This window comes from Balearica regulorum, chromosome Z, assembly GCF_011004875.1.
Source record: "Balearica regulorum gibbericeps isolate bBalReg1 chromosome Z, bBalReg1.pri, whole genome shotgun sequence".
Classification (NCBI taxonomy): domain Eukaryota; kingdom Metazoa; phylum Chordata; class Aves; order Gruiformes; family Gruidae; genus Balearica; species Balearica regulorum.
The window spans coordinates 81,491,037-81,515,180 of record NC_046220.1 but is presented as its reverse complement, the minus strand read 5'-3'; the positions used below and the strand labels follow the sequence as shown (position 1 = coordinate 81,515,180).

Genomic DNA, 24,144 nt, shown 5'->3' with positions numbered 1-24,144 from the left:
AATTCATAGCTGTCAGATCCTCCCACTCAGTAGCACAATCACGGACTTGAAAGAGTAGTGAAATTGCTACCTGCTATTCTTGTTCCCCAAGATAAGGGTACTTGGACTCCTGTTAATTATCATGTTTTGATTAAACAGGAGTACTTTGTTCACTTTGTTCATGTACGTCTTTGAAGTAAATGACATTTTTCTGGAAGCAGAGAAAGTAATGATATGCCTTTATTAAATATTAGTAGCATTATTGCAAGTGGTTTCTAACAGAAAAGCAAGTGCTACAGCAAAGGTTTGCCTGAGTTATCGTTAGTCTTGATTTGCAAAAATGGTAACATTTGTACAAAATCATATTTTCTCTTGAAGAGCTGGTTCTGAGAAAAATATTTGTCATTCAAATAGTCTTATTCACATGGGTGGGAAACTTCATAAGCAAAATTTATCTTGTTTGAAGGACTGTAGTACTCTGAGGAAGAGCTGAGTTTACTGGGCAGCAAGTCATATCCTTTATAATTGTAAATTTAGTCACATCTGTGCATGCTTGCAGGTTAAAATCATAAGTGGTGGCTTTGCTGATAACAGCATTTGCATCATGAATGAGAGCTACTGCACTGGGCAGTATTCAGATAGACTTTGTCAGTCTTTTATCCAAATGTCTGCTGTATCCTAGCTGCTCTGCAGGAGCTCATCATTAATAGGATGTCACTATTGTACATCAAGGGGAATTCTACATTTCAAAATATGTTATAATGTAAGAATGTAATCAGCTTCTCCATCCATATGTCTATGGGAAAGAAGGGAGAGGGGTACACTCTTTTCTAGACTTCATCTTGGTGATATGAATTGTAGTTAGAATTTGATCAGAACTCTTAATGATTCTTTTTTTCATGGGCTCTTGTGAACATGCATTTTGCTATTAATAATTACATTTTAAGGGAGTGAAATGCATATCTGCAACCAGAAAATAAAATGTTGCAAATAGTAAAAAATTAATATATAGTGTAGTAATAGAAATGTAATCTATGTTCCTATAGCAGAAGACCATTGGATTTTTTTGTGTTCAATTTTCAGTCTGCTCTTGGCCCTGAATTTTTTCAGGACTAGGGAAGTATGTTTACACATTGCAGGTATTTCACATAGGGATTAATTTATGATACTCTCTTCTTGCACATTCAGATATTCTCAGTCTTACATGTGTCTCTGTGTACATGTAGGTACATACATACCAATGCACAAACATGTAAAACCACATAAATACGTGTATATGTCTCATCTCCCTATAATGAAGCACCTCTTGGGAGTGGATAAATATCAATACTTGGTGTAGGAGCATCTGTTGACTTCTTATATCAGAATATTGAGTCAGAACTGAAGTGAAAGAACTACGATGCATCCAAGTCAACAGTGTGAAAACGTTCACTGTATGGAGGGGAAGTAGTAGTGGAGAAGGTGTTTCTTGTAGTCAGAATTGTTAAAAACAATGGATGGCTTTGACTGATTTCTGAGGAGCATTTGCTACCATGAATGCAGACTGAAGTTGTTAAGTTTACATACACTGTTCTAACTTATTTGTACCATGTATAAACTTTGAGTCCTGATGACAGACATCTGACCATATGCAAGGTGCTGTATGACCAGACAATATAGCAATGAGTTTGCTTTGCTGGCCACATTTTTGACCGTCTCTGCCTGAAAGTGAGTATCTTACCTTAAATTTTCTGTTGTACATCGTGCTTTGTCGTCTCCTTGATGAGTATATGTAGATGAAAACCTCTCCCATGCAACACCTTGTGCAACAAAATCACTTTTAATTTTGGTTCTTCTTGAAAGCACCCAGGCCACTGTCTCCTTTTCCAGCTGTTTTTTTAGTAAACATCATGATAATGAGGACCCAAAGGGAGAAGACAAACCAGATTTAACTGATGCAAAGTTCAATTCACTCAGATTTCTGTTCATACAAAACCTTTTAGAGCACAGATAATGCTTCTTTTTGTGCTTACCACAGACTAAGTGAGATTAAATTGCTTTTTTCCCCCCTGCTTTTCAGTAGAGAATGTAAGGGTACCACAAGAATGAAACTGCAAGCTGACATTGAAGAAGAGATACTTGTACATATCTATAGGTACAAGTGGGGAAAAAAAAAAAAAATAGAAAGTGTATAACCAATTTCCCATTTGGAAGGCACTGAGTACATTTCAGGTCACCAAGAAAGCTGCTGTGTAAGTACTCGATGCTGAAAATCAATCAGGCTCCTTCAGCAGCCGTGTGCTTGCCCTGCAGAGCACAGATCAAAAACTTAGGCAGCCCAAAAAGAGGAAGAAACTTAATTTGAGAGCAGCTGTCTTAAGAGAGGTACATAATGACATTACAAGAGAAGCACCGTAGCGAGGTGAGAACCAGACAGAATGCCTATTAGGCTGAGGAAGCTTCTAGTTTTATTATTGTAACCGGATGCAGACAGAGTGTGGTCAACAGCAGTCAGAGCCTGTGTTAGGAAAGGAGTGAGATGAGAGTATGACAACGAAGATGGCTCAGTTAAAAACTGCTACTAACAAATAGTCAAACTGCGTGGGACTTACTGGGACTAAACACAAATCTTTATTATGCTGCAATGATTCTGGATGTTCAAGAGGTAATTTAGGCCCTGTCCCTCTCCAGATATTTAGGCACTACTTGGCATTGATGGTAGCAGGATTAAGTGCAGAGGTTTATTTGAGCATATGGGCACAGTCTAGTTATGCTTCCTCTTTTCACTGAAGATATTAGAACTCTTTATTTCAGGAGGACAAAATCAACTAAAAGTTATGAGGTGTTCTGCTCTTGTTTTCAGGCTTACAGAATAAAAGTATCTTCTTGTATTTCTCTTTGCATCTTTACTCTTTGAAATGATGAATTTTCTTATGAACACTCAAAGATTTGTTTTTATGTTCCACTGGAAATGCAGGAACCTCTAAACCAGAACATGGCAGTTAGTTAAGAACATGTCATAATGCTGAACAAAGGCTAAATAAAGGAAATGGAGAATTGCATCTTCCATTGAAATTAATAAGGAGAGTTGGAATGTACAACAGTAATATGCATTTGAATTTAGCAAGGCCATTTGAAAACTACATTACAGAATCTTTTCTGAAGACATATATAGCCAAGACCTTGTTTTAATATCTTATCTGAAAATATGTTTATGGTAATTTGAATGCTAAAATGAAATCTGAAAGATAGAAAGTGCTGTGTTTCTCATCATGCAACTGAATGTATAATGAATAAATGCATGAATTCCTTTTACAATAAGCACTTAACATGACTAATGCTTTGTTTTTTCTCAGATTATTTTAATTTTCTCAAGGCCTACTCTATAGTCTTTTTATAAGAATAAAGCTAGCAGAGAGTTACTATCTGCAGTAAATGCTGCATTACTTACCTGCTTGTATTTCATAGAAACAGCAGAGGTGTTCAAAGTGTGTGGTTACTGAAGAAAGAGTTACTCTCTGTGGGTTTGGAAAGGCAGTGGTCTTTTTTTTTTCCTCTGTTCTGCAACCCATCACCAAGATTCTTCTGCCTGGAATGATGCTCTCTGTTACCATCGCTTGTACAGGCGGGAGATGGCAGCTTGTGCTGTTAACATAAAGTGAGCAAAACCTGAAAGATATGACAAAGACCTGACAAAGCTAAACAAGCAACAGTGTAATGGCAAATGCAGTTCAATGCTAAGAAATAAAAAGCAGCAGCACTGGAAAGAATAATCTGAAGTATTCTTAATTGCTGGTATAATGTAGAATTATGTAACACTAGGCAGAACTGGAAATGGGATATTTAAGTATCCTAGCTGCTAGTCTAGTGCTAATTTTCCTACTTGCCTTATTTTAAACGATACTGTTATCTACGTGAGTATTTACAGAATACAAGGCAATCAAATCTGTCAGTTCTACTGTGCTAAGCCACTTGTTGCTTATCACGTGTGCATACCTCATAGGAAGGCAACCTCTGTGACTCGGCGTCCTTGTCTGTAAAATGTTGATAGCAATGCTCACCCAAATTATAAAAGAGTCATACTCCAGGAAAATAATTATATGCTAAAGGAAATTGTAAGACCAATGCATTTTGATAGGCAATTCCTATGACATGTATATTTTTATCTCAAATAGAAGGAGTTCACATGTAGTAGTTGGCACAGTGTGTAAGTCCCTGTTCATCCACCCTCTTTTTGTTTAAAAATTCCTTGTTGTAAATAGAAACAGCTCTCATCCAGTCGAAGACTCATGATCATCCCACATTCAGGAGCATCTCTGGATTAAAATACACGTGTAGTAGACAATCTAAGCACAAAAAACCTGTTTCTCCTGCTGACTTTTTGATGCACAGGGAGAACAAGAGGAGGAAGAATTCCAGGTGTAGGTGACTGAGCTTGGACTTCCTTCTGGTTTGGCACCTCCTTAGCCAACTAAAATATCTTTTAACTTATCTATAGATGTGAGAATCTGATTGGCTTTAACTGCAGTCGGTAGTGTGTAAGACAGAGAAGAAGAGAGACTATTTATTTAGAAGGAATATAAGCAGAATTAACAAATGGAGGGAAGAAGCATCTGACCTATATTTCAGAGACTGGAACGTGTTTGTAATGCAGATGAAAAGCCCATTCCAACTCCCCTTTAAATCATACACCATCCAAATCTATTTGTCATGAAGCAGTTACCTGCTCATAGCTGAAAAAAGAGCTTTGATATATTTTTTATGAATCTAGCTTCTCCAGTGCTAAGATAACTGATCACAACACAACCTTGCATTAATTATTGTACTTCTGTCTCCCAAATGATGTCCTATAAAAAAGGAAAGCTGAAAAAAGAGGACGTATTCATTTTACAATAAAAAGCAGGTACCAAAAGGCTTAAGGAAGATTTTTTTTTCTTTTCTTTCATAGCAATGCAAAGGACAATCAAACAATTAAGAAAAAATATTTAAAAATACCCTTCAAAAAAACATTTTTTCTTCATTTAAATGACATATTAAGTAAAAGAGGAATGAAATAATAACAAAGAAGAAGGTGCCATTCAGAAAATAGTTGGAGTTCTACTTGTTTTTTTCCCACCCTGCAAAATAGTAGACTGTCTGTAATAATTCAAACCAAGCAGTATAATTTTTAAGCTGAAATTTGTATCAATTTTTCATTTTTAGTTTTAATGTTTGTAGAAAATAAAATTCTTAAAGGAGCCCATATTCTATATGAAAAAAAAAAAATATATCTTTACCAGTTATTTTAACTATATATTCATATATTCACATAGTATACAGATTGTAATCATGCAGGAGTTTTTATATAATTTTTCTCTTTGGTACCTACAAAATGCTAATTCTTGCAGTCTGTGTTTGAATCATCATTATATCTCACATCAAAATCAATAAACTCCATCCACAATTGTTTCTTATAATACTCTAACTTTCTGCCGTGTTTTACCTAGACAAAAAACTGGAACCTTACAGTTAGCCTCAGAGAAAGAGACTAAAACTAAACTTAGTACAAGAAATATAGCTATTGTCTAATGTCTCATTATTATTTTTGTCTCTTTTTGGTACCTTATCTTAATGCTTTACTGAAATGGCAGCCAGAGTTTGGCCTTTTAATATATATCAGTCCTTAGAGCTGTAGCATGTAATATCCAGATACACATGACTTAGGAGCTACCAATTAACTTTAAAAGGAACATGATATTAATATTATAAATTAATTAGGTGAAAGAAAAAGTAACCCACTCAAATACTGTAAATAGTGTAAATATACCAGACAGCATTTGTAATATTTTGAATAATTTTTAAAGTGAGGAGATTAGACAGTGAGTTTGCTAGTGGTCCTGATGATGACTTTTCTGCTTTGTTTTATATACATTCAGATGTTATTTCAGTGGAATATCTTCTCTTCTTTTCTTCTCTTTCCACAAGTAAACAGAATGTTGCCCTCAAGGGTTTCTGCTTCCTTAATGTGACCATAATGTTGCCTGGACTAAAAAGACTAGACGTAGTATTCCATTATGAAATCCTTTCGGAAACATGCGAAAACTCCAGGGTTTCTGCTTAGCATTATAGCTACTGATAAAACAAAAATATGTTAACTGAGTCCGACATACAGACATATCCAACTCTTGATCTCTAGGAGGTTGTTTCTTTCCAGGTTAATGCCTCTGACCTGTAGTCCATCTGAACAAAATAAAGATGTTTGTCTATGTAATCTCTCACTCAGCTCTATTTCCATTAATTCCTGAGATGAAATCCCAGTTTACAAGTATTAATTGTAGACCAGAACTAAATGGTACAGATTTTCCACTCTTAGCTTGTCTTCTTGGTCCATACAACATGAGATGGGAAACATAGTTTTCAATTTATGAATCTTTTTTCTATCTATCTCCTACGCCACAAAATTCATGGTCCTAGTAGCCCAGGAGATCAGTAAATATACAAGGTAAATGTAAAGATAATGCCTCTCAAAAGACTGGTTGTGCTTCATCGTAAAGAAGCTGACAGGTCATAAATTGTTGCTATGTCCCATCTATTTCCAATTCAAATACAGATTGAGAATACCCCTGCTTATCACACCTCAATTGAGGATATTTTTAAACTTTTCTAAATTATCTGTACTATCCTTCTTTTTGCACATAGTTCCATATTACAAAGGAAAGTCATGTCTCCGTCCCATTTAATCTCTACATTTCTTGGGCCAAAGGCAAACCCACAAGTAAAGAGCATCCTCCAAATACAATTGCCTAGAAAACCATTTAGATTCATGTGCTTGGTCAATTCTCAGCAGAATATGTTTCACTACCACCAACAGAAGATGTTAGCATATATTAAGAATGAAAACAGGACAGTGATTCTGGCACATCTTTATGGAGTGTATTAAGGTCAGTAGTTTGACAAAACAAAATAAATAAAATACAATGGGTTTGTATATTCAGTGTTATCTTTGCAGAGTAAAAAGGTTATAAACATAGTTTTGCTCCAGCTTTTAACAGTTGAAACTTTATTGAATGCAGTGGCATGATATCAGGGTACACTTGGAGTAGATCAGCAGGGTATTAAGCATAGATATCTTAAATTTACTTACTGAAAGCTATGACTTATATGCAGCAGCCAGTGGGACTTTTAGTTATAACTAACTCTGAACTCCTAATTCATTTCCTTAGCAAATAAGACAAGATTTATCTAGGTTCCAGCTTCGTTTTTATCCAAATTGAATTTCAGTATTCAAATGTCTCTCTGCATCAACTGTTTTAAAACTACTGCTTTAAAACTCACATTGGTCTAAGTGAAGATAGAAATAGGATAAGCATATTGGCTTTAGAGTATCCAGCTGTGGAGCCAAGAGTGCAAGCTAAATTTATGTAAGTCGTATGTTAATTATGCACGCGTGAATGTAATGCCAATGGGTACCCACTTGAATGGAAATATATTAATAATACTTTATAGTATTAATAGAATTCATATGAAGAAAATACCATATTGGATTTTGCTTTTTCTCATATTTGGTTTTCATTTTAAGAAAAAAGATAAAAAATGATAAAAAAAATCTACTGTACATATTATTGTCATGCCATAATAGACTACTTAAACTGTAAGTAGCCTAATTCACACTATATGGTCCCTCTTTGGCATGGAGTTTCTTATTCAGCAATCCCTAGAAAGATATCTATTGACTGAAGCATATGCTGGTTGGAGTGCTCTAACTTTCTCAGTAAGGCAGTGTATCATAGAATTAATTAAGCCTCTGGTTCATTCTAACATCAATGGGATCAGGTATTCGTTTAAAGCAACGCATATACCTAAGTACTTTGCTGAACTGAAGCCTAAAAGAAGTAGGAGAGTCATCAAAATTACTCTATGTGATTATGTCATTAAAGATAGTTTGCCACTGACTGCACATGAGTGGGCTGAGTTAAAGCCATCCAGAATCCTTCATATCTGAATGCTTTAGTTTTTCTTTTGTGTAGGTAGAAAGCAGGTTTTTACATGCTTTTATAAAGTATTATATAATGCAAAATATATAATAGTGCCCAAATTGGAATGTCCTGAGAATTCCAGCTACCTGCAATATAATCCCATACTATAATCCCAATATTATCTCAATAGTTTTGGAGAGCTGAGTCCTGAGGGTCTCTGGCAGCCAGGGTTTGCAGGATTGAGTCTTTGGACAGGGCCATCCATATGCTTATGATGATTAATGACACTTCTCAGATGCATTAAATGCACTTGTCTTGTCTTCATGCCTCAATGCACAGCCAAAGCATAACATCAGTCACCAAAATGACTTAGACTGCTATGCATTATAGTTTAATTAAACAACATGGATAATTTCCAAGACTATTTCAAGTATAAGCATGGCCTGGTATCTGAGCTCTGTTTAACCTTAGGAAGAAAGTACAAATGTTGAGAGGGGAATTAAACTGAAATATGAGGAAAACAACTTATGCAAATAGTAGTTCACCTTTTTTTTTTTGTTTTTCTCCTTCCAAATTTAGGTTGACAAAATCATGAGCTAAGAGAACTAATTAATTAGTCTGACATACCTGAGCCAGAAGCCCCCTTCAGCCACAGAGAGACTTTCCCAGTAGTTTAGACAACCTTTAGCTTGAAACTATTTGCTGGAAAAACTCAGTGAAAGTGTGACTGTGGTAAGTAAAAACCACTCTGCTGCATAGCACCAGCACAACTCTGAAACTCTGTGACTTAAACACCATCTGTAGTCTGTGCTATCGCTTTAAAGAGAGGCAAATGTACTTTAATATTTTACAGTAGTGTAATAGAAAAGACTAGATGACTCCCTGCTACTAATACTTTGCGGTGATGATAGGATTGAAAAAAAAAGTGTCTTTTAACTCGGAAGAAAGCAAAGTTAGGTCAGACTGGAGAGCTTCTGAAAAGCCTAATCCAAACTCACAAAGCTATTTCATTTTCCATTCTCTGAGCCACTCCCATGCTTAGTCATACTGCACTGTGTTTTTCAGAGGATGCCTATAAAACTCAAGTCCGAATTGATGACGAACCAGCCTATTTGGACATTCTAGACACTGCTGGACAGGTGAGTAGTTTCCCAATGTAAACCATTCAATCAGAGATGAAACTAGAGATTTTAACCTCAGATATATGGGTCACAGAGCTACAAACAAGGTTCCCTACTCAAACATAAAGGGAGCTGTGACAGAATAGCATTGAGGAATTAACAAAGAAGATTAAAAGAGTGCTTCACTGGTATACTACAACTTCAAAATCTGAACAGAAAAGACAAACAAATTTAGTCAAGTAGAAGATAAAAAGCTGTTTGCTTCTTTTTTCTCTTGTATGCAGAAACATTTATTACAGTCATGGAATGAATAAATGCTGTTTGACTTTTTTATCATTCCTGATTTTCTATATATTACAGGAATCTTCCATTCTACCTGTAGATCAAGTATTTTCTTACCATTCTTTTCCTCCTCACATTACATTTAAAGATCAAATGCTCACCCATAAGGAAAATATTTTAATGCCAAAAGTAACACACAGTGTATTTATAATGTGTATATGCATGTGTGAGCGTCAGTCAAGGAATTAACTTTCATATACGGTAAGGCAAAAAAAGGGCTTAAATTAAAGAATTTCTTCTACCTGACTCAGTTCATCCCATTTGCATCTCAAAATGTTTTTATTGTTTAATCAAAATGTGCAGGTGCTTGATCTTTTCCTGAAGTATATGTGTCAGGTTCTATTTGAAGGCTTTTATACCTTCATGATTTTCCAGTGTGTGTGCATCTTGTACAGGAATGAGTCAGTCAACAAGGATGGTAGATCCTTAAAACAAACAAATAAAAGAAGATTTAGGAAGTATAAACCTGGAAACCTTGATCTCGGCTTTCCAAATGTCTGAATGCACGTTAACTGGGCACTGCAGGAATGGGAATGCAGTCTGCTGCCAAGAATTAGAATAGCATCAAGTCATAGAAGTTGAATGTAGTTCAGGGGGATTGTGGCATGAGTTTTACATGTGAATGAAATATAGGCCAATTTCAAAGTGAACACAACCCAGTTTCAGGAATCAAAAGATGCCCTGAATTATTCTTCTTCCTTGACCCAAAATTATACAGTCTCAGCAGTTAACCAGTGACTTGCTGCTGAGTCTCCTGTGAAAGTGTTTGACTCTCCAGAAAATTTAAACTAAATTTCAAGTCATGTCTCCAAAGCTGTGAATTTAATTGACCTAGAATTTGTTATTATAAGAAGCCCAAGAAGTTCCTTATGCATAATAGTCCTAGCATGGCTTCAGCAATGATTTGGCTAGGGGAAAGAAGGAACATCACGGTTGCTACTCAATATTTCTGAAAATATCTGTGCTTCTGTTTGAGAAGAGGAAGCAGCATCTTCCTTGCTCACTCAGGAAGTCTGAGCCTAGCAACTTCAGCCTTATGTTGTCATTAGTACGCAGTCACTAGGGGAATTATGTCTCCAGGTGTTTAGTCTTGTGAGGTATTAGTGTTATTGACCACTTGTCTTATCCTTTATTGTTGTTGCTCATTGTCTACATCTACTTCATTCTCTCCTAAATTCACTTTAGTCCTATTTTGTAAAGTTAAAATGCTAAAAAGTAAAACACTTTCTTACCCAGAGCTGAAGAGAAATCATAAATCACAGTTTAGGTGTCCAGCTTTTTGCTGACGGAAAGAGGAGCAAAATATTATACAGGATTTCTTCATCTTCATAAGTGTGTTCCTAATTTGCTGTGGAGACTGAGAGTGTGCAGGAGTTAAACTCTGCAAACCATAAAAGAAGGTAGAGTAGCTACAGAGCTCCTTGCAGTGTGCTCCCACTTAGAGACTGGGGCAGAGAAGATGACCTATCTGATCCTAAATTTGCATCAGTAATGCAAATATTATTTATACAAAGGAAATAAAACAACTTAAAATCAAAGCAAAGAATGGATGATGGATGAACCAAGAATGGATAGTGTGCTTTTATTTTGAGCTGGGGAGTAATATATTATAAACCCCAAGAGGATTAATTTCTTCTACTTTGATTTTTTCCATTTGTTTTTGTTACTGGAAACATAAAAGTTTGTTGTTTTGATTAAAAAAAAAAAAAAAGATAGAATCAGATATTGAGAGTTTCCTTCTCTTCCTAAGGCCCCTCAAAATCAAAGCTTTTTTTTTGTAATTAGAGCAAATTTTTTTAATGGTATTTAATTTTCTGTCAATGTCTTTTAAAATGAAAAAAAATCCCAAAACCAAAAACCACAACTGGAGTGTAATCTTCAGTGACTTTGAAATTATTTTTTTTTAGATTCAGGGAAAAAGGAAAAAATATCCCTATGCACTGGCTTTTTAAGTAGCTGAAAATATTATGTTTTCCCATTTAAACAAAGCTTATCTTTTGCCAGTCATGTTCACTTTTTAGGAAAAATTCCCCACAAACTCTACAATTTTTACATGATTTTTGATCACATAAAAAGGCTAGAACAAAACCTCATTTTTAATTGTGGAGAGGGATTTATTGCCAATATTATGAGTTTTAGCAGAACTGACACATGTAAGGTAAGAAAAGAAATCAGAATAATGCAAATACTGAAAGCTGGTGAAAGCAATAATGAAGAAAGGTTGAAGAATTTAAGGTTTTTTTCATGGAGGGACCAAAATATTCATAAATATTAGAGGCCCATGGCATGAAAAGACCATGTAATGAAATATGGTGCAGAGATTTTGGAGCAAGAAAAGACCTGTGGCAGTAGCACCACACTCTGCAAATACATCAGCCCCACACATTGTAGAGCCTGGGCATAGCTATTATACCTCAAGATCCAAGTGGAACTGATAGAAGAAAATCTCTGCCTTAAATTTCCCTGTTCTTCAGATGCAGACTGTCATCACTGAAACATGTCTCAGTGTTTCTGTGCTAGGAAGCTCTTCCCACTTTCCTACACCCCTATTTTTCAGAAACTGTCCATTCTAAGTATCCTGGATTTAGCTGCTTGTCTTTGCAGATGTCTGAATTTGTTGCCTCTCTATCTGCACTGCACATCTCCAGAATAAATCAAGACCTAATTCAACTCCCATTGAAGTCAACAGCTAAAATAGCCTCTTTCCTCACAGAGGGATTAATGTTACTCTCACTGAAGTTCAAACTGAAATCCTACTGTGTCTTTGGTGACTCAAGGTAAAAATCCCAGGCACTCAGTTATGCTGATGATGGTGTGCTCTGATGGTACTAGCTCAGTTTCATTGTAAAGCAGAGATGGTGTTACAGCTTCTGAATCGTGTGGTGGAAATCTCATTTCCCTCTGAGTGTCCTCACAGTCATAAATACTCCATCATCAACTTTGAATAATTACTTTAATCACTTCAGAAGTTCAAGGAGCTAAAATTATAATTCTTCCCTATTTGGGAACAGAGGAAGTCAATAGAGAGACTGTCTGAAGTTAATATATTTTGTTGTTGTTCTAGAGAACGTTTTTCACCAAATATGCTTCTCTTTTCCTTGCTGTACCTATGCATTAATTGAGCATTTCAACACTGACCAAATATTGTGATTTATTAAAAATTAATATAGTTCATTATTGTCAAGTGCAGAGTTAAAAATCCACATCTGATTTCATACCTGTAACTGGATAAAAATCTTTTATACTTTAACTGACAGAGCATTTGGAGCACCAAAAACATAGATGGTGCTTCAGAAATACATTTCTGGTTCTCAACTTTATGAAGTTAAAAAACATTCAAAGTCAAACCCAGAAACATAAATAAACTATTAGTATTGCTCATCTAGTTATTGATCTTCCTCTTCTCATGTGTATGCATAGACACTATTAAATACAACAGATTGCTCCTCTCAGAAAGCAGACTGATGTTCCATGAACTCTGGATATATTTTTCCTACATCATCAATTGTCCTCCAGCGCTCTTTCAATGTTGTTTCTTCACTAAAGATAGAACACGAGGCACATTCTTAATGTATGTAGGGCCAGTGAAAGTAGTTAATGCTTCACTGAACTCAGCACCCCTGCTTTTCACCACTCACTACACCTGCCAGCAGGGTAGCCTGTCTTTGTTCACTGCAATCAACTTCAGACAGAATAAGGTTACGTTTTACCTCAGAGAGTTTCAAGAGCAGGTATTGCCGATGTAGCTGCTCGTTGCTGAATTGTCATAAACAGCACTTACTTGAGCAGTTCCTACCATAAGGCTTGAAAACGTGGCATGCAGCGAGAAGGAAAGGAACAAAAAATTGATGTTGGTTTTCTTTTTCAATGGCACAATTAAATCTAGAATACACGTATCCTTAGACTCACATTTGCTGCTAGAAGAAGCTGTCAATGATGCCTTTGGCTCTTCTTTAACTAGAAGTTCACTTAAACCAGTTTTCTTTTTGCATCTATATTTCAATTAAAACAAACCAAAAAAAGCAAATAAAAATAGAGAGTAAATGTGAGAGTAAGCTTCAGGAGGAATTATATTTAGTCAGCTTTTAATCCTGTAGGCTAGCTAAAATTTGTCATGTGGACTAAATAATAAAATCTCAATGGAAATCTGCAAACATAGACTATTAGCCCGAAAGATAGCTTGAGCTTCCTTGTTCAACCATGTTCACAGGACATTTTTTGTGTAACTCCCACTTGAAATTCACCCATGCACCCCTCTCTATCTCTTAAAGTTGGGAGGGTGTTGGGGGGGAAGTAGTCCTGGGATTTCCCTTTTCTTATCCAATGTGTCATAAACTGCATCTGCTTTAACTTATATTTGATTTAAACTGGTGCAAACTCTTTGACTTCCAGGAAAGTTGTGGCTGCAAATGAAAGGACATTCAGACCTCAAGTCCTTTATTCTGTGTTCAATTCCCTTCACAATTATTATTGGAGACTGACAACCCCCAACTGCTCCAACCATGAACAAAAAGCCTCCACACAGAGTTATAGAAGCCTTCTGTTCACTCATTTGCGCTTTCTCACTGTCTCTTATAACTTAAAAATATGTTGCTACTTCTGGAGCCCAGTTTGAATTCCTCCTTGTGGAGCATACACAGCAGTTATCACTCCTGCTGTATTTATAAACTCTTGACTGATACAGGAGCTTTTGTTCTTGCCACAGCTTTCCTCCTTACACACATTACCCAACCTCCCAGTTTAGACCTCATGCCGAACATTCAAAGAGCATCAGGCAGAATTCCTTTCACCAAAAAACAATCTGAGATGACCTTATGTGGAATAGGCAAACTTGTTTTCAGACACAAACCAGGCAAATATGCAGAAAAATTGATTTCTGTAGCTGTCAGTGAGACAGTACATTTCAAGATTATTGCACCAATTTTTGCTTGTTAGAATGTGAGCTTTTTATGACAAACTTAGTGCACCAGTGTATTTCCCAGGTGTGAGTCAAAGACTTGAAAAATTGTCCTTAAAATGTGATGGTGTGCCATTTCAGGGAGATTTTCCTTTGTCTGGAGCTGTGTGCACATGAATTCATTTCCAGGCAGACACTTTTCAACCTGACAACAACAGTGCGCTCTGTAGTGAAATCCATCTCTCAAATTGCTAGCAAATCACAGGACATGTTTATCCTGCCAACCTCCAGGACTATGATTTTTGTCCCCTGCTTCAAGCTTTGAAGAGGAACCATATTAGTCCCAAGAGCCCTTCAGATAAACACTTTCTCAGACTAAAAACTATAGTCCGATGACCCACTCAAGCTGTTAACTGAGATCCTTCTGCTTATTATCTAAACATGCTGCTCTAATCCTGAATCAGTGGAAGTCAAATTTCAAACTACACTACTGCAGCTTATCTCAAGGAAATATAAAATGCCTTTTTGGCAGTAATTATATTTTAATGGGCTTTTACAGCGTGTTCTTTTAAAGGGAAAATAGTTTTAGTGCACTTTCTGCTCGGTACTGTAATGAGTAAATGAAATCCATTTTATTTTTAAAGCACAGTGGTACTGAAGTAAGTAGCAACCATTAACACAGTGTATTAGGTAAAGAACATTAATTTTATTTTCTTTATGTGTTGTTATTTCACAGGATGATGACATACTTAGAAAGTCAAACTATAGCACTGAAAATTTGGTGGATTCTCAAGACAAGCTGTTCTGTACTTTCTAAGGAGAAGTAAAATCTCTCCCATGACCAAGTAATTTTATTTGGGAATGGACAGATTTTGAAGAAACATTTATTTGGCACAGATATTGAGTGAAAAAACAGTTCCAGTAAATCATAGATGGAATTGCAGACCCGACTCAATTTTGCTTCACGTTATGGGCAAAATATTCTTTCGCTTCAGTGGGAAAAGATCTAGGCATTTACTGTCAAAAAAAAAAAAAAAAAAAAAAAAAAAAAGAGTATACTAGTTCAGCAAGAACAGGTAACTAGCAACTAAGATTCCTAACTTCCCATCTCTGTCAATGAATGAATCATGGTGCAATAAAGGATGAATCAGTTTGTATTTCTAGGTCTGCATTTATCTTTCTGACAAACAGGTGCACTAAGATGTTGCAGGGAGCAGGCATTTAGGGTGAACACTAGGGTTTATTGAGTCTAGTGATATGGATTTCCTGCCCCTCGCTTTCAGTAAAGTCAATGCGAGTGATTCCATATTGAAGGTGGAGGAATTCTTTCCAGTCTTGTCTGTTCTTTTTTAATAAATTCTTTTTTCTCTTGAAATGCTTTCTCTCTTGCTATTCTTTGTCTTTCTTTAACTAAGAAATTCCAAAAATAGATAAATATACAGTGATACTGCTGAATGATTTATGACTTATTTTGAATAAGAAAATTTAAAAGAAGAAAATACTTTATTACAAATTCTGATAAAAGTAGCAAAATCCTTTTTTCTTCTTTCCAGATCTTTTCTTGTAGGTGTTGTATTTTGGGTTTTTTTTGTTGTTGTTGTTTGTGTGCGCGTGCGCGTGTGTGTGTTCTGGTGTACATCATGTGGAAAACACCTATAAAAATACATCACATATGACAAAACTTCATCCAGGTCCTCCACAAGACTGTGATTGTGTAAATTTGCCTTTTCTTCTAACATTGCACACTGTATTGTATACTTCTTCTTCCCACTGTTGAATGGCATTCAAGACCTTTGAAGTTACTTCCAGAAGACATTTGGCATGCTCTACGTGTGTCCTGATTTCTTTATATATCTGCGACTGTCCTAGATAATATTACCAGGAATTCTGTTTTACAGAGGTTTGTCTAACAAAAGCTACTTGTTGCCAAGCAGCTCAACACAGACTAGTGATTCCAGTGAGCTGAAAACTGTTTTCAACCTATATGAATTTTTACAAAATTCACATCAAAAAGGTATTTCCAGGACTAAAAACTAACGCTTCTCAGGAAAAGTGGGTTGTCCCAAAGAACCATAATTTTCAAAACTTATTTGTCTTTTATGCTACTCTGTAGCTGCTGGATACCCTATCATACATTGAATGCTGGTGTCTCTAGAAAAAAAAAAAAAAAAGAAGACAGCAAAAAGTTACATAGTCTTATCTGAATCATCCAAACCTTTGAATTGCAAAACTGCATGAGAGATCTGGCAGGTGTTCTAAAGATGTTGTTTTCTTTTCACACTAGCAGAAGGGGACTGAAAAAGCCTAAAATCAAAAGACATCTTTCACAGCTGAAGTTCCAATAGTTTTGCCTCAGAACCTGGAAGTGGCATCTGACCCCCATCAATTAAAAAAAAAAAAAAAAAAAAAAAGTAAACCTTAGTAAATTTTGAACTCCACTGCTTCTAACCTCTCACCTATCAAAATATTTAAAAGAAGACGTGAAGAGCAAAGTAGAAATTCAAGACAATAATTAATGGAAATATGGAACATTTTCTATTTTCTTTTTAAACTGGATATATTTCAGATATGTATTTTTCTTGCTTCCATGCAAGCTTGCATAGCTGCATAGATTTTTTTGCCCACTTCTATTTTGTGCCTAATGGCTGAGAGGAATAAATTGTTGCCACAGGAGTTCCATGTCATTATCAGAGCAGCCGGATGATGTGAAACAAACCATGCCAGGGAGCAAAAATTTTGCAAATACAAATGCCAAAAGCTTAGCAGTAGCTGCATTGGCTGTAGCTGTGTAAGAAATCAGATCTTCTCTTACAGTGGGGCACCTGACGAACACCTTAAAGCAAGTTGAAGAATCATAGAATCATAGAACTAAGAAGGGTTTGGGTTGGAAGGGACCCCAAAGCCCATCTAGTTCCAACCCCCCTGCCATGGGCAGGGACACCCTCCACTAGACCACGTTGCCCAAAGCCCCATCCAACCTGGCCTTGAACACTGCCAGGGAGGGGGTATCCACAGGTTCTCTGGGCAACCTGTTCCAGTGCCTCACCACCCTCACAGGGAAGAATTTCTTTCTAACATCTAATCTAAATCGACCCTCCTTCAGCTTGAACCCATTACCCCTTGTCCTGTGACGACACTCCCTGATAAACAGTCCCTCTCCAGCTTTCCTGTAGGCCCCTTTCAGAAGAACAAGTCAGACTCCACTAACTTTCAGAATCGCAGATGAGTTGTGTCCTTGTGTTGGACAGTTTTGGCAAATCTCAGAAGGTACTCAGCATCTTTCAGAATCTATTGATCTAACTTAGACACCTCATGACTACAGTTTTGGAGCTCTCTCTTTGTCCTCAGAGCTTTTTCTAAAGAAATGAAAACTACACCCCCACTTTATAGGCAGACACAGAGGCTATGGATCTCAAAATGAGATGGTGTCATATACCACACCAGAAGTGAATTAGCTTCATTTAAACTATTCCTGATTTGCTTTAAAACCTAGATATTGTAGTAATATATCTGGGTAAAATCTTCAGTGTATGTTGAATTTATGAAGTGATGATCAACTCCATAAAAAGTTAGATACTTGTTTGAATTCTTAGAGAATTGGTCCCACTGAACATGACTCAGTGCAGGATAGCTACATTTCACATGAAGGTACCTTAGAGGGATTTTGTGAACTGCTCACAGTTGAGGTGACACATATTCCTGGTCTTTCAGCTAAGGCTCTGTTCCCACAAGTCCCCAAAAGGTCACTGAGAGTGGTGTTGCAGGACTGTGTAGATGCCAATCCAGTGACTATCTCTGTGCCCATAATGCTACTTAGTTCTTTTGTGTTGCAGAGTCATACCAGATCTCAATATTGTCAGCAAAACAAAATCAGTGCAGCTATAACATAGGTATTTTGCATTCACATTCTCGATGATTTATGTAGTTCCCAGGGAGCACGTCCCTCAGATAAACACTGAGTTAAATTTCAGGGGTAGAAATGAGCTCACAATTGATTAAATGCTACAAAAGTCTAAAAAAGCCAACCTGCAGGTTGTTTAATTCTTCCCCCCCACACCCCGTTTTCAGATTCTTAGCTCAAATTATACCTCCAGTGATAAGCAGGGCACAGGGGAGGGGAGACAAATACATATGTTATGGAATTTTTAAGGTAAGCACACTTGTTATGGAAGTCATCATGAGAGAATATATATGCAAGCCAGAATATCATTTGCAGTCATTTATCAGAGCAATGCGGTGTCTGACTCCATAGCCTCCCGCTGCATTTCTGCAAGGCTGCACAAGCCTCACTGGGGAAGATGGCAAGTATGAAATCCCCATGTAAGCTGACAAGAGCTTGTTTGAATCCCTGGCGAGCCCTTGCTTGCAGCTGCAGTCATTACCTCTTCACTAGTGAGTTGTTGTCTTTTTTTTTTTCCCTCTGCTGTTTACTAAAATGTAATTATCAAGCTATTAATTCTTTCCCTTTACCATTTATGATGCATTTGTGATAAAAGGTGAAAATTGGCTTTATTCTTTCTTGCATACCAATGAGGAGGGGGAAAAGTATTATATGGTGCATGATAAACCAAATGCAGTTAGGGGTTTAAGAGGTAGTTAACAATGAAGATTGCTTCAGTGTCTGCATTTAGGAGAAAATTACTAAGGTGTTTATCCCTAAGAGACAAACCATTAGCATTAATATGAAAGAAAAAGACAGTTCTCTGAGTTAGGGAGTGTAGCACCGAGGCATTTTTACTGGCATTGTGGAGAACTGATACGGCGATTTCATCCATATTTTGGGGTAAATGAAAAGTAGATGTGATATCCCAGGTGATGGACTGCATATTTTCATTACTGCAGATGACAAACCATCTTTGGAAGAGCAGGATTAATAAAGTTAACAAAAGCACAGTTGCAGCAAAGTGGCAAATATATTATCACCTGAAGGAAGGAGGGCAATTAGAGTGGGAACATTGGTAACATCAGTGCAAAGAAGCTACTTCTGAAGGGAGGGTCTGAGTGCCAGTGCAGGTTATTTTGTAGTTCCTTAGTGAGAAAGAAGGGTCACTGTGTGATGCTGGGGGCTTTTTAAGTCCTGAGTTATTTTATTGCAAGTTGTTCTCATTTATCTTTTTTTTTTTTCCTTATTTATTTTTCTTTACCTTTTTTTTTTTTTTTTTCTCCTACCAGGCTGATGTGGTTCAATTTTACTTTGTAAGGCAGCCATGAAGCAGAACAGTATGTGAATACAGAACAGCAAGTGCATACAAAATGTTCTGCTGTTAGCAAGTGGGGTAATGCAATAGTGATCCATCAGCGTACAGGGTGTGAAGGTACATCTACACTTGCCTTTCATGAGACTTAATCCTGCATAGTCTGTGACTGTGAGCAATACCAGATATGATAGGAAGAAAAGAGAAGGGGAACAAGAATCTTTAAGCTCACTTGTGGGAAAAGACATGAGTTCACAAATGATGAAACCAGATTGCGTCCTACAGTAATTTAAAGAAGTCAGTAATCAACCTCACAAACTGGTGATTTTCAGAAAGGGTGAAAATTTAGACATACCGATTCAAAGTCTCAGACTCATCTGAATGAAGATATGAATTAACCTGATATAGTAACTCAGAATAAGAAATTAATGTCTTTATTTTTAATTAATTCTTTCTATTCAGGACTTCGGAGGTTCATAAAGTCTGTCCAGTAGTCAGAGATTAAAGATGTATTAACCGATGTGAAAGAATCCATCTCTGTTCATGCAGATACATCCTGAACTGAGGTCTGATGTAATACCAGCTCCTGTCTGGGACTGAAGACTTGTTTCTAGAGGGAATAGGTTGATGCTGAAGAACGTAAGTGTAGGGTAAGCGTAGAATAGGGAAACTATTTTAGAAAGTTTTCAGACAAAATTTTGCAAATGTTAGGGAAGTAAGACTATGCTTGCATTTCACATACAGTGTGAATCTAATCATGTTTCTTAAATTGTCAACTATCCATCACTCAGCTTGGACCACCTTCTTGGTCACCAGCTACCTGGGTGAGCTAATCTCCTCCATTTCCAGAGTGTGCATTGACCCCTAGAAAACCCTGGAAATTAGCAGCTAAGAAGTAATACTGCTATACTGCTGTTTGTCACAAAACTGAAAATTATACCCGTGTCTTCCAGCAAAGATCACCTGTCATGAATATTCTCCTTCCTCCTGCCTGTTTCCCTTTTCAGGTAAACAAATTAGCTTAAACAGGGAAAGGAGTGGCCAGATAACTAGGCACTCTGATTTCAATAGTGTTGATATTGTTGTTGCTGGTTCTCTTCTAAATTATGGATTAACTTTGGTATTGGTCTCACCTTTTTACTTGTACATTCCTAGAGTTAAGAAAAGACTACTGATTTTATACAATGTGGAGTTCATAATATTGCCTTAGAAGCCTGTCAGATTAAGTTCAGAAAGACATTAGTCTGCTAGGAACATGGACTGCATCTCTTATGTTATCTTTATACTGTTCCCATCATCGGTGATGCACATTTTGTCCCCAATACAAATTCACAGAAGGAAAGGGATATTGCTGTTTTATAACAGAAGCAAGGATTCCTTCCTGTAATTATAAGGCGTGAGACACTGACTGATCATTAATCAAGGGACTGATTATAATAATAATCCACTTCCACTGCAGGCTTATGGGCTAATTCTCATTTATACTAATCCCATTTTGAACTGTTCCTGGATCATTACTAGAGCAGGCAAAACGGGTTGTGAGAGAGGGGTTTAATACACAACCAGAATGGTATAGAGACAATGCAGAGAAGAATCAATCCCTATCCTCCAGTATTTAAGTCAGAGTCCCTACATTTTCTTTGGTCTGTGTCTGAGCTGTTATTCAGCTCCCTTCCTTCCTCCCTGTGATGTGGCAGATGGTTTAGGCTGGCACAGGTGGCTGAGTACCACCTGCTGCAAACTTTTCTGTTATCTTTTGCTATGTAACTCCTTTCGTTGTTGCTGCTTGCAAAGGATGACTGGAAATAGGAGGGAAGCAAGAGGAAAGTGTGAAGTGATGCTGATATTGTTCAGTACTTTCTTGTTCTCTGTTTTGTCACTGCTGGGATATGCTGAAATCCTGTGAGCAAAGGCAGCAGGTTTGGAACTTTGACTTCTGTAATGGAAAAATATTATCTGTTTATTATCTCCAAGTGGAACTTAACCCATGCTGGGGGATAGCATTTTCCACTCATGAGTGTTGTGAAGGCAAAAATCCTCTATTGGCTTTAGGGACTAGATGTTACTTCCTCTTGATCATTCAAACTCCACTGGAAATAAAACAGCCTTGTAGAAACTACATGAAAAATTGAAAACGAAGAGGAGGACAAACTTTATCATCCAAATGTATGAAGGATATGACTGGACAGGGGCTGTGGCTGATGTTGTAGACCTCAGAGGCTGTGATTGGTATTTAGTCTCTGTTGAGGTAGTGAGAGAGGTAAAAAAGAAAATAATTCCTGATATCTTAAGCACTTCAGGATGGCTTGAATTACTCCCTGGAGTTGATCATATCTCTCTCCTGACTGTAGAGAGAAACTTGAAGACTAATATAGAATAGGCGACAGAAACCAGATGAAACAAGTCCCATCCTTTGCATCTAGATTAGTAGCGGTATTATGGTGGTTATGAGATATAATATCCACCCAACTTCTTATCTGGATGCTTTCTCATTTGAAATTCAGCTGCTGCAGATTTCTTGCTGCTTGCTTTTACAAATAAACTTTTAAAAGCTACTTGTTTTTTATCCGTCCCCTAAAAACAAACAAAAACCTCCAACAAACAAGCAAAAAAAAAGACTGGAAAACTAGTGAAAGCCAAGTAATTATCACAGCACTTCTCACCAGTATACTTTCATTAGGTAAATCTCTTTCAGTAGGTAAAAAAAAAAAAAAAACCAAAAAAAAAAAAACCAAAAAGCACATTTTATGACAAGCAGTGCCAGGTGAATGATATGTAATCCCAGTGACGTAAACTGTGATGTTTATGTGTGTAAGAAAATCTGTTAACAGAGAGATATGGGAGGGTTTTGCTTTGGCTATAAAAAAAAAAAACAACAATGCTGCTAAAAATAATTTTTTTATCATGTTGGCAAAAACTTTCTTGAGATAGAAGAAATTGTCAACTTCCTTGTAGCCAAAAATTCTGATTCTTTTTTTTTTAAGTGATCAATGTATTTTCACATATTTCTTTTATGTTGTATGGTCTTTACTTTTGATTGTCTCACTATTTGAAAGATTTTTTTTTCTGCCACTGAGTTTCCTGTGTCATTTTTGTTCATTTCATCCTTGTTTGTTCATTGTCATAGATGAACAACATCCTGCCTGTTTCCAAGAATATACCCCCTCCTCCTCCCATGTTCACTAGAAATGTAAAAAAAAAAACCCTTCATAATAAGAATGACCTCTGTGGTAATCAGGGAGACAGCTTTGATTAAGAACATCTGTTAGCAGATTCCCGGTTCTAAAGTCAAGCAGAACACAAGATGAGAAGATATAGAAAGTGGCATTTCTCAAACTGTAAGGCTGGCCTCCCTGGGGAGACTCTGACCTCTTCCAGAGATAGAAGCCAAGATCATAAAAAAAGAACAGACATCAAAATGCGTGGAGTGTGTGTGTAGTTTGAAAAACATGACACCTTTGTTTCTGAGGTGCTGCATCTTTAAATTTCTAAGCACTGCGCTTCTGAGGAGTGTGGAGAAGGACTGTACTTCTAAGCATTACACTGTGCTTTGTCCTCAAGCACATCACCACACAATGAAAAAGAAGGGACACACACAGAGACCCACTGTTCACTGCTTGTCTCCTCTTTGGTGGGTTTTTTGGTTTTTTGGGGGGTGATTGTTGTTATTGTTGTTGTTGTTGTTCTTCTTCTTCTTCTACTTCTTCTTCTTCTTCTCCTTCTCCTCCTTCTCTTCCTTCTCCTTCTTCTTCTTTTCTTCTTCTTCTTCTTCTTCTTCTTCTTCTTCTTCTTCTTTCTTCTTTCTTCTTTCTTCTTCTTTCTTTTCTTCTTCTTTCTTCTTCTTCTTCTCCCCCTTTTTCTCTTATCCTTTCTGGCCACCTATCAGCAATGGTAACACAGGCATCCAGGAGAACTGGCTTCAGTTTTGAGTTATGCTAGTGTAAAATGGTGATGTGGAAGACATTGCTTGTTGACAACTTCTATTCTGAGTTGGATAAAAGCTTTTGCAGCCCAGCACTCTTTCCCCAGCATTGTTCAGGAGGACATACTTAGGAAACAGTAAATAACCAGGCTTAGCTTAATCTTCCTTGATTATTTCAGTCAGCAAGGTAGTGCTGTCCTGAGCTGAACATTAGATCCAGACTGTTATGGTTTTTAGCAATCCATAAATTAATCCTTCATAAGGATCTATATATCTAAAGGTAGCTTATCTGACTTTGCTGCTCAATGCCTCTGTTTACTTTCCTGGAGACATTAAGTTACTGATGTTATTTGGAAAGGATTCTAATCTCTAATGACAAAAAGAAAACATACAAGTCCTATTTATATTTATATGAAAACAATATGAATTTTAAAACTAATTAAAAATATTGCTCTTCATGAAAAGCTTTCTCTTGCTTGTTATGAAAAACACGATAAAAGAGTATAAATCAAGATGACAGAGAGAAACCAGAGGATAAGTATTTTATTCTTTGCTAAATTGTTCTCTAAAAGATAATAGAAGATGCAAGCATTTGCAGAAGGATGAAATGTGGACATAGGGACAGTATCCCAAGGATCAGTACGGATGTATTTCTTAGGCATGAATGGATTGGATTATGAAAGCCAAAGTGTTGCTGGAGTAGAAACTTTTGAGATATGTATAATGCAACGAGATAGGTTTCTGCAGGTACATT

At 36.7% G+C, this 24,144-nt stretch overlaps 1 protein-coding gene across 1 annotated transcript in view; it reads left to right on the top strand.

Moving 5' to 3' along the window:
* RIT2 (Ras like without CAAX 2) overlaps positions 1-24,144 on the top strand; it is a 190,626-nt gene that overhangs the window by 70,004 nt on the left and 96,478 nt on the right. Inside the window, exon 3 of the mRNA XM_075739996.1 lies at positions 8,979-9,052. Coding sequence (XP_075596111.1) covers positions 8,979-9,052 — 74 coding nt within the window. The remainder of the gene's footprint in view (positions 1-8,978; positions 9,053-24,144) is intronic.